The following is a 12,083-nucleotide window of genomic DNA, read 5'->3' as shown; positions in this document are numbered from 1 at the left end:
AAGAAGAGTCATCAAAGGAACCGAATGAACTTCTGAGTTCCTCTATACACTTGAATAATGTAAGGTTTTACAACAAAGTCTTCTGTGACTGATTTTTTTTTTCTTAATCAGTGGAAGTTACAAATACAGTTGGAAAAAACAAAATCAGAAAGTTTCAGAAGCTTTTGCGCTATTCTAAGCTCTTCTAACTGTATAGCAATCATATCTCAATTTGAACTTGGTCAGTAATTTATTAACTATATCCCAATGAAGGTCAGTCTGTACCTTAACTAACTAGTTGCAACAAAAGCAGAATCAACATGCTCCAATAGGAATCCATATAACTTTTTCCGTAAGCCTTCTATTCTCCCATCGGTCCCAATTCCATCTGTAACCGAGTCATCCAACCATTGATTAACCCTTTTAAGCTGCCTAAGGAGACTTGCAATTTCAGAGTCCGCTTCCCCGATCTTCAATCCAAATCCCTTGTTTAAGGAATCCTCTAAATAGTCCAAGAACCATGTCCGAGATACTAAAAGCAGTTTTTCTGCTAAACTAGCTGCCTCGTTCAACCCACTCCCTTTAGACCACTCCTTTTCCGTTTCTACTTTTTTCATGGTCGAGAGACGCTTCCATGTAGGTGGTGTCGCTTTTGCGCGTGACTCTGATAAGGAGCTTCCATGATTACCAGGGCTGCGCTTATTTTGAGGTGAATGGTTCTTGTCTTGAGCTTTTTTAGACTTGTTGTCCAAGACAACAAAATGAGATTTCTCATCTTTTGAATTTTCACTCTCGTCTTCCTTTCTGAACAAACAGAAGTTAGAAAGATCAGTCTCCACAGCAGCTAGAACCCACGACGCGGCATTCTTATTGGGGAAATTTTCACAGATTTCTGGGAGTGGGCGCTTTGAGTAAGCACTGGTTTTTGGTTCCTGAAAACTTGTGCCGAGTAAGGTATTGACAATGGCTGCTGCTTTCTTCATACCCTTGTGAAGGTTTAAAAATTGCTCTACTAGTTGACCTGCAGAACCTTTCTGAGAAGACTGGCACAGTTCTTCAAACATGCTGGATACAGAAAATAAACTGCTAGTAAAAAGAAAATTTTCATTCTCATTTGCATTGGTTTCAAACTAAGAAGTATGAACATTTCTACGAAGGTAACGTGTCGTGTCCGACAATGTGTCAGACACCAACACGACACTCATCGCACACTTCCCGACACTTCAACACACATAAAACACATTATAAGTTTGAATGAAATAACTTGAAATCCAATTTTAAAACAACAACAATGTAAATTTATACATATTCTCCCCCTTTAGGCTACAAAATTATCATCTTTGACATAAATATTCATATATATGAAATATTAATTATTTATCCTTATACATGACATTTAATAAAAATATAAAATATTTTGCATGTGTCATGTATGGGTCGTGTACTATAATTTTTGAAAACTTACATGTCAACATGTCTGTGTTGTGTCACGTGTCCATACTACTTAGATTTCAAAGAGAACAACCTTTTAAACTAAGAAAAGGATAAAAAAAAAAAAAGGAAAGAGTATAATCTAGACTTCCTGAGAAAACGAGGGTGAAAACATGAGAGGAAAGAGAAAATGAATATAAGATATTTATGATGTTTCGCCAAAGTGGAAAGAAGACCAACAAATGCAAATGGTACAGCTGAGTGAATGATTGCAAGTAGAAGTCTACAAGGATTAGAAAATTGATGAAATGGAAGTAAAGATGGTGACAAAAGATATGATCAACTAAATGATATGGCCATAGACATAGCTAAATGAATAAAATAGTGCATGTAGCTAATTGATTCAAGGCTCTCTTGAGTTGAGACCATATCATGCAACACTTGTTATGCAGAAGAGTAAGTCACATCCCTGAATTGCAGTGCACATAAATTAACATTACTGAGCCTGCTTATGTACATGATCTCATAACATTTCTTGAACTCTATGATTGTTAATGTGTCATGATATCCACAAAGTTTTGGCATATAATTATTTTTTTTATATTTATTATTGGGTACCATCCCATTCATTAGCATACTCCTAATGAAAAATTATTCTTTAGTCATCAACAATGAGTGATCAAAATACCGGATAGCATATTGACAGAAGACAAGATGAGATACAACTTAACCAACTATATAACCTACTACTGCTGCATAGCATAAAACCAAACTGTGTCAGTAAAATATCCAAACTTCACATTCACAATTTTATGCTATGCATAATAATCAAAATAAGATGACAAAACTAAAGACAAGAAAACTTGTGCATGTACAAATTGTGTACCTCATGCATCGGACGACACACTCTGCAGCTGATGCTTCTTCCAGTGCATGCACAGCAGCCAAAAATGCAAGATTCCTATGACCCATAGCTTCCTAAACATATCATCGGTTATATGAATATGCTGCATACTACCAAGATTTAGATATGTATCTAATTGCATACCTTCCCGATATCATGAATACTATGCGGAAGCAAATCCCACGAAATCTTCCGATCTGACCAAGTTCTGAAACTGAGGGGCACCTTAGTGAGATGGCTTGGTATAGGACCATTAGATGATGATTTCAAATCTTTTTCTACAAGTTTGCTTATTGACTTCTGTGAAATGTTCTGATTTTTGTTTTTAAGTGGTGAAATGCTCAAATTGAGACACGTCATGGCTGAATCTTTTTCAGAAGAAGCCTTCCTACTGGACTGGACATCCTGAAAATGATTGATATGGAACACAAAATTAAGTTGTCAATTTTAATCATCGCAGAAAATGCATACAAATGAGGAGCATGTGTACTAGGCATTTGTAACAATCAGCTATACAATTGTCCTATAGAGCGTCAACCATCCCTATGCCAAACCAAAGGTTGCCAATCCTAGATGGCTTTATTATGCCCATCAAAATGCACTAGGAATAGGGTCTATGCCAGTTAAAAAGAGGATTTCTCTTTCTTTACATAGTGTTTATTCTTCCTATTACTGTAAAAAAGGTCCAACCAAGTGGAACATGAATGAAGGAGTCAAATGCTTTTTCTATTCTTTTTATCCAACGCAGCTGGGCCATTCTGGACTTGAAACAGAGACCTCACGCATGTAAGTAAAGTTAGTATGCCGAGTTCAAGTCAATCTCATAGTCAGGCAGGCTTATACTCATACTTGTGAGCGGAATCTTAACTTAACCTACCTTCATGTAAAGTTATTACTTATTTTTAGGGTTCTGTATCCATAAGTACTTGAAAAAATAAATAAATAGAAGATAACAAAGCAGCCCTATTGCCACGAAAAATTCAAGTGAAATAACAAAACTACCCCTTGATCAAGATCATTTGATGAATCTTTAAATGAAAATTTTATCAAATTCACATAAAAGTTACCCTGTCAATAAAAAACCACCAGAAGAAAGAAGCATAAACAGTTGGTCGCATACCCGAAAGCTCCATATACTTGTTTAGTATATCATACAGCAGCAGTGCTTGATTCTTATTGACAAACAATGTAATGTAAAAATCTCATTGTGAAACAGAGGCTGGACCATTTAAACAATCAAAGTTTCCTCCAAAACATACATTTTAAAGCAGAGAAGCATATATATATTTTTGTCAATGTCATTATTAGCATCAAACAAAAAATAAAAATATTATTGATTATATACACAGAGAAGAGTTATGTCAATAAATTGGATATATAGAGTGCAACCCAACTTCATCCCCATATAAACACAAAACAGAAATAGCCAAACACATCCTGAAAAAATACAAAAGAAAAATATCTATATAACAAGGAAGGGTAGTTTTTGAATTTTGATGGGACTTTTGTCCCTTTGTCAAAATGTGAACCCTTAGATTAATTCAATCCAACAGCTCAAAAATGTCCAAGAGACAAATTATCTTTCAATGGTTGAGATTGTTTGTTGACATACATCCTACGGTGATATACATTTCTCCTTATATTTCTTCTTCCCTTCCATCCCTTTCTCTTCAGCTCTCTCTCTCTCTCTCTCTCTCTTCAGCTCTCTCTCTCTCTCTCTCTCTCTCTCCCTCATTCAAAATTCAAAATTCAAAATTGAGTTGTCTCCTTCATCTCTCACTCGTAGAGCTCACTTTTCATCTTCAATCTCACTGGCAACAGTCACGGCCTCAATCTCATTAGCAGATCGGCTACTAATGGTGGGTTTGTTGGGTGCTCTGTTCTGCAAAGGTAATTCTCTCATCTCTTTCTTAAGTAATTTTTCAAAGTAAAAGTAATACTCTCATCTCTTTCTTAATAGATTATTGATTGTATATATATTGATTACAGATTTTTTTTTTTTTTTGTTTTTTTCTTTGAAGCCACAGAGATCATCAATTGATCATTAGTGAAATCAAACTGTGAGTATTGTTTTTCTTTAATTTTCTAGATGCATGTAGGATTTTGGGTATACTATTATGGGTTTTGTTGATTTTTCTTATTTATATATATTATCTATGTATATATACACACATATATATATATGAAGAGTTGGTTGGGTTCCACGAAACCCATTTACTTTGATTTAGTAGGAATTAGTGGGACTATTGTATTGAGTTACACTATTGAATGGTTGTTGTGCCATTACTATTGTTTGGTTGTTACAAAAATGTTTGATAACCATTCTATCTTCCTTGCTTATTAAGTGTTTGATAAAATGTTTCAATGGAATTTACACACACACAAATTGACTTTAACACACACTACACACATTGATAATTTTCATCATAAAAATTCATAACTATTTTATGATGTGCATCCTTTTTTTCTTTTCTTTTTTGACAAATAAACAAACTATATTAATATGATGTGCATCTTTTTAGGAGTGGACATTATTAATTTTCCCTAATATATGAGAAATCAATACATGATAAATCAATATTTAGCCAAGAGAATGCATTAAAAAAATATATATATTCAAAGAACAAGATTGAAACCTTAAACGAATAAATTATGGGTTTGTTGGGTGTTCTGTTCTGCAAAATAAAGGTAATACTCTCATCTCTTTCTTAATAGATTATTGTGTGTATATATATTGATTACGGATTTTTTTCTTTGAAGCCATAGAGACCATCAATTGATCATTAGTGGAATAGAGAAAGAACGATTCCCAAAATCAAACTGTGAGTATTGTTTTTCTTTAATTTTCTATATGCATGTAACATTTTGTGTATACTTTTATGGATTTTGTGTTTTTTCTTATACATATATATTATCTATGTATATATACACATATATATAAAGAGTTGGTTGGGTTCCACGAAACCCATTTACTTTGATTTAGTAGGAATTAGTGGGATTGTTGTATTGAGTTACTCTATTGAATGGTTGTTGTGCCATTACTATCGTTTGGTTGTTACTAAAATGTTCGATAACCATTCTATCTTCCTTACTTATTAAGTGTTTGATAAAATGTTTCAATGGAATTTACACACACACAAATTGACTTTAACACACACCACACACATTGGTAATTTTCATCATAAAAATTCATAACTATCTTAGGGTTGGTTTGGGAAGTGGGTTAGCTTTTTGGCTATTTTAGCCTGGGCTAAAAATTGGTTTGGGAATGACTTTTTGGCTTTTTTAACTTTTTTTGTGAGAGAAGAGTGTAATGATTATGGGTTGGATGTGATATTTTGTTTTTTGTGGCTAAAATAGCCTATTTTGTCTTTTGTGGCTAAAATAGCCAAAAAAAACCTAGCTTAGTTCTTCCCAAACGGTGCCTTATGATGTGCATCCTCTTTTTTTTTTTTTTTGGATAAATAAACAAACTTTATTAATATGATGTGCATCCTTTTAAGAGTGGACATTATTAATTTCTCCTAAAATATGAGAAATCAACATTTAGCCAAGAGAATGCATTTAAAAAAAAAAAAAAAATTCAAAGTACAAGATTGAAACCTTAAACAAATAAATTATGGGTCAGAATTAAAAAAAATAAATTATACAAAAACAAATCAAACCTGAACTTAGGCTTTTTGTACAAGAAAAGCAATTGTCAAAATTGACTTGACCTACTTTGGTCAATTTGATAAAGATAAAGTCATTCTCATTCATTTTTTATTTTTTCAATCTCATTGATCAGAAGTACCATATGTATATACTTTTATGGCATTCGAAGAATATTCAATAATTTTTCAAGTATGATTTAATTATTTAATGTTACAAGTCTATTGGACAAATTAATTTTTTTGTACAAATTTCTTTTCCTTTTCCTTATTGTGATTTAAAATTTCTTTTCCAATTGTCAGTGCTGAATTTATCTGTGAATAGAATCAGTAATAAACTGATCTTTTCCCTACAAATTTGGATACTCTGTTTTTTGTCATCCCATCATCCCCACCATCACCAACAAAGCTCTCGCTCTCTTGCAAATCAAATTGGGGGTTAAAGGAAGAAATTGGTTTCATGTTAATACCTATTTTTATTTCATGTTAGTCAAATGAGTTGAAGATTGTTAACATTAAATGGGTTAATGTGAACATTACGATTAACCTGACTGTTAACATTAAGCCAAAAATAATATAGATGGTCATATTTTTTATTCATAATTAGACAAAATATTTTTGGTATTTATTGAATACTTTTGTATTTACTTAAGCTTTATCTAGAACATTATTTAGTAGTGATTTGCAGAATGATGATGAGTTGTGGTGCACAACGGATGTAAGCAGTGGTTTTGTTTTTGGATAATGTTCTTAATACTTTTTTTTTAATTATTATTATTATTTTGAGAAGTGCTCTTCCTGATTTTGGATTTGGTACTCCTTCATTTCTAAAAGATATATTTTGTTTATGGTGATTCTTTTGGATATATTTATTTATTTATTGTTACTTTTTTCAATTGTTTTTGGTATTGGTATATATCTAAGAATGTTTCAGTTGCAGTAAGAGTGCTTCAAAGTTGAAAATCACTTCCAATTTAATTGCTTTATTTACATTTATGGTAATTTGTATATGAAGCATTGTGTTTGTGTTTCTATATATCTGAATCATTTCTTTAAATTTGCTCAATAGGTTCACATTAGAGAGCTTGAGGAAGAAGTGAAACTTCTTAACAACCTTTCGCATCTGAACATTCTGGTAAGTATCTGATTTGCATTCTTACTAAAACGTTTTAATGTTTCCTTTTGTTGGTCATCCCTTAGAAAACAATTCAAATATCTTTCTGCGCCTATCCATAAATTCTTCAAAAGGTAAGGTATAACTTCCAATTTCTGGTTGTAATAATAACATTCTAATGATTTGAGCACATGCAAGTTCGTTCAAATATAAGTGATGATCCTCGCCACCATACATAGAACTTTAAACCCAAATGAAAGTCTACTTTTTCAAGGCAATTAAAATCCATTGGGGTTTCTATTTTATAATTTGTTGTGGTATTGCTTTGTTTTCATTTAAAATTCATTGGCTTTAGTTTGGTTTCTTTTGCTTATATAGAGTTATGAGCTATTATATTGGTTTTCATTTTTCTGGATAATTAATTATTTTCTTTTATCCACCAATGGCGATAGCTATTATGGGCAGTTTGGAAGTTGATTTCAATAATTTTCCATGATTCTTTGATTTTGAAGACCAACACATGCTCTACATAGTTGATTTGTGGTGACTCTCTCTCTCTCTCTCTCTCTCTCTCTCTCTCTCTCAAAATTTATATTTAATGGGTTCAATAACTTTTTCGTGGTGAGCACCCAAACTTAGATTTTTAGATATATTTTTCATGTGAATGGGTTGTTATTTCGTGCTTTTATTGGTATATTAGTACAGGATTTTGGGGTTTTTAGCATGTTGTTATTGCATTATTGTACAAAAAGGTTTTCATTTGAACCTTTCTCACCTTCATTTCCCCCCCCCCCCAAATATTTAATGTACATTTGTAATCTCATCATACACCATCAGTTGAGCCCACGTGTGTTTGGATTTTGTTTTAGGCTGAAGATTCATAATGGAATGATTTCCACTCACTCACACCCCCTATCTTAGTTATATCTAAATACAATTTTGATTTTTTTAATTGGTACAAATGTATTCAATTTCCATGGAATTCGAAACTTTACCAATGGAAGCAATTTCAAGTTAAGGAATGAGTTATAGATATAAAGGTAAATTCATGACTTAATTTGTTTTATACTTATAGAAGTTAAGTTGGAGTTTTTATTTACTAAGATTTCAAATTCATGATTAATAATTAATTTCAAGTTTTTATTCAAATTCAAATTCATGACTTAATTTCAAGTTTTTATTTACTTATAAAAATTGTGTTAATGATTAATATTTGAAAAAAAAAAATTCCAATTAATTGGTTTTGAATTTCATAACTTAATTATTTGGATTTGTAATATCATCCAGTTAACAAAAGTATTCTTATTTACATAGAATCCTCTAATTGGTTGTTTAGAATTTCATTATTATTAGTTGGTTTAACAGAGAAGCCTTCTATTTGTTAGCCTGCTTTCAATTTGATTTCCAAATTCTATTTTTTTCATAGTGTAATGATTTAACTATGTTCATTGTGGAATTTAATCTTTATTTGTTCTTGGTATTATTAATTGGTAGGTTATTGATATTGACATAAAACAGTGCATCTTTAGCTTAAATTTTATATTATTAGTTTGGCATCTGCATATGTGTGTGGTTTTGATTGATTGCTTGAATTAGATGGTTTGATTCTTGGTCTAAAGAAATTAACAAAATGCATAAGAAAACAAAGTGCAATAGCTCATATCTTTGTCAGATTGATTCAATTCAGTTAAATTAATAGTATTGGGTAATAATAAAATGAATATATACTGTCTTTTGAGTATAAATAGGACAGTTTCATGATTTCATTGTAAATTTTATCATTTTTACTTAAATAATCAAATGAAATTGGGAAGTTTGAACTAAAAAGTTTTGTGGATGGGGCTGTTTTGTTGAGTATTGCTCATTTGGGACTTTTAATTTTGTTTTTGCATGTAACCTTTGTTATTAAGTGATTTTGAATAAAGCTTCAATAGAGTTGTTAATAGTTGATTCACTTCCTCCCTCTCTCAACTAAATCTCAATTTGCTTTTTAATTTTTAATTTTTATACTGGTTTGGTTTTGGATTCAGTTTGTGTGGAATTCAAAATAGAAAATTGTTATTTTTTTAAGTTGAATTGAAAGTGTGAGACGTTGTGGTGATGACTGAAATTTGGTTTTGGAGTACTTGCCACCATTGACTGAATTTCATCATAACTTTTCTAGCATTTTCTACTACTGATTTGGTTTCATTTGTGGGTTTTTGATTAGATCACGTTTTTTATACAAGCATGATTATGCTAATTACATTTTTTTTTACTTAAACACAGAATCATATTTGAACTATTATTTTTTCCCAAGTGGATTTGGCATAACTGGTAGTTTTGCCCTCTTTCCTAAATTGTGGAATTTAAGTTTTTATCATTAAGTTGATCGTTAAATTGTAATTTGTGAACTTTATCATTTCTTCTTCCAAAATTTTCTTTGTTAACATCTAGGCGATGACACTGGATGTTCAGTTCAAATATCAGTTCAGTTTTTAATTTGTAGTTCCTAATGTGCTATTATGGAGTAACAATAAGATTTCAGAAAAATTATGGAGTAACAACCATTTGGGTGCTTTTTGAATGGCTATGTTCTCTCTCTCTCTCTCTCTCTCTCTCTCATGTAGCATCAGTCACTGAAATCGAAGTTGGGTTGATGTTTATCAGTTTGATACAGAGGAATTAACGATGTTGACATGCCCAATAACCACTGCACCCACTCAGTCTTTCCTCTTTGCCGGTATATAAGCACTACTTCCTCAAATGACTCTTCTTAAAATACCACTCTCCACTTCTCTTTAAAATTTTCTCTAATTTTTTTCCCACCCCTTCTATTGTTCATTTTGATCACTTGAATTACAGGCTGTTAGGTGATGGAATATACAAGTGGGTAACATGGATTGCACAACTGGGAAACAACGCGTATCTAACGTAAAAAGCCTTTTCTTTTTACTGTCATTCCTTTAAATACTATAAATGCATACACATATGTATGCATATAATGTAATGAATAGAATGAATATATTTAACGTGAAAAGATCAAATGGTTCCATTTGAAAGATATTTGTTTGTGAGACTGTAATTCCCTTTGAAAGATCAACTGGATTTGCAAATGAATCTTTTGATCTTTTTCAAGCATCATGCATTTATGGTGGTGTGCTACTGGCAATAAGAAATAATCATATCTAAAATGCATATAGAGATGTTGAACCAAGTTTAACGTGGGACTACACTTGAGGCATATAGAATGCATGATTATTTATTTTTTGGTTTCAAAGTAATTTATGAACTATATGTATTAAGTAAATCTGGTTTCAAATTAATTCATAAACTATATGTATGAAGTAAATCTATCCTGATTTCATATTTTAATTACAAGTAAAAGGACAAGAGAATTAAAAATGATTGTAATTGTCTATATGTGTATAATGAACTATATGTAAGGAGTTTAACCTTAAATATGAAGAATTATTAATGGATTGAATAGATGATAACTACAATGTGGCAAATTTTTAAAAATATGGAAGCGCTACATTAGTTTGTCTTAATTTTTATTTTTCATTGGTCAGAAGTTTATTAACTTGAATGTGATTTTTTTTTTTTTTTTTTTTTTTTTTTAAACTTGAAGTGCCGTAGGCACGGATCATCCACTAGTGTATATACAAATTGATGCATGTATGAGTATGAAACAAGAAGACTTACAGAAGGAGAATTAGAAGAATTGGTAGTTTCTTTCGATTTCACACGCGATACAAGTTGTGGATTCCTCGTAGTACTCGGAATTCGATCCCATCCCCTCCGCACCGAATCCAACCTCGACCTCTTCGACTCCCCATTCTCGATCGAAAGCCGATTCGGCTTCGAATCTTCACACACCGACCTCCGAATCTTCGTGTTCGCCTCCGCTCTCTTCACGATCTTCGACCCCTTCTTCTTCTTCTTCTCAGAGAAATCAACTTTCGTCCGAATCGGCAGCGAATCGCTCGAAATCAAATCCTTGGGTTCTCCGACGCAAGCTCGCCGCCTCGGGAGCGGCTTCACGCCGCGGAGCACCGGGACAGGAGAAGCCGAGTCGAGCCGAGCCACGTGAATGAACTGGCCGAGCTGGATCTTGTCGCTGAGTATCAAATCAACATCGTCATCGGAGATGGAAACATAGGCAGAGTGCATGGAATCGGAGACTCTCAAGAAGAAACCGTTGGTTTTCCAAGGATCGGCATCGAGGAGAGAGGGGAGGATTCCGATGACCTGTAAGAGGGGGGAACGGTGGTCTCCGGCGACAGTGTTGCCGAGATTTTGGAGGAGTTTGGAGAGGACGCCAGGAGTGAGAGACGCCATTGTTGTGGTTGAAGTTGAGAAGTGTGGATTGATACTGGGTCTGGCAATGGCAGCACAGCACCAAAAACACCATTGGTGGTGGTGGTGATGGTGGTGGGAAATGGAGGTGGGTGAAGGTGGAGAGGCGGCAGTGGATGTGGATGGAGAGAGGAGAAGAGGTAAACGACGAGGAAGGAAAGTATCCAATCTCAAGACGTCATTGGAGAGATGCCGCGGGGGGGGGGGGGGGGGGGATGGACAGGTGGCGAGTTGTCATGTGATGTGGGGGGGTTGTGTTTGGGGAGTTTTTTTAAATATTCTTTAAAAAAAAACAATTTAGATAATTGACTAACTTTTTCAAATTATTTGAAAAATTAATTTGTTTTTTAAAGTCGTATTTTAAAAATATAATTTTAAATTGAAATTATATTTTCAATATATAATTTTACCTTAAAATTATATTTTAAAAATGTAATTTATGATGATATAAATTTTACTAAGATATATTGCATGTTCAACATACAATTTCAAAATAAAATTACATGTTGAAAATACAATTTTAAATTCAAAATCCCATTTTCAAACTGTGATTTGAAAAAGAATATTAATTTTTTAAATAGTTTAAAAAGTGAGTCAATTCTTTAAATAATTTTTTTTGAGAATATTAAAAAAAAAACTTAGGGTTTTGATTGTGGAAATAGAGAAA

The 12,083-nt window shown here is 32.6% G+C and overlaps 1 protein-coding gene across 2 annotated transcripts; it reads right to left on the bottom strand.

Annotated features, from left to right (window-relative positions):
- Positions 1-17: 17 nt before the first annotated feature.
- Positions 18-11,662, bottom strand: LOC114287077 (elongation factor 1-delta, putative (DUF936)). Of its 2 annotated transcripts, none has more exons than XM_028230348.2 (4): positions 10,763-11,662; positions 2,459-2,719; positions 2,297-2,388; positions 18-1,044 (listed from the first exon to the last, which is right to left on the bottom strand). In XM_028230348.2, exons 1-4 carry the CDS (start codon positions 11,396-11,398, stop codon positions 270-272), a joined length of 1,764 nt encoding a protein of 587 aa, XP_028086149.2. In that variant the 5' UTR covers positions 11,399-11,662; the 3' UTR covers positions 18-269. The 2 variants fall into 2 exon arrangements, with proteins under 2 accessions (XP_028086149.2, XP_028086148.2); XM_028230347.2 differs by having other exon boundaries at positions 18-1,062; positions 10,763-11,661.
- Between the last annotated feature and the right edge of the window lie 421 nt (positions 11,663-12,083).

The sequence above is a fragment of the Camellia sinensis genome, chromosome 2, assembly GCF_055761805.1.
Source record: "Camellia sinensis isolate YWXY chromosome 2, ASM5576180v1, whole genome shotgun sequence".
Classification (NCBI taxonomy): Eukaryota; Viridiplantae; Streptophyta; class Magnoliopsida; order Ericales; family Theaceae; genus Camellia; species Camellia sinensis.
This window is presented reverse-complemented; position numbering and strand designations above follow the sequence as displayed.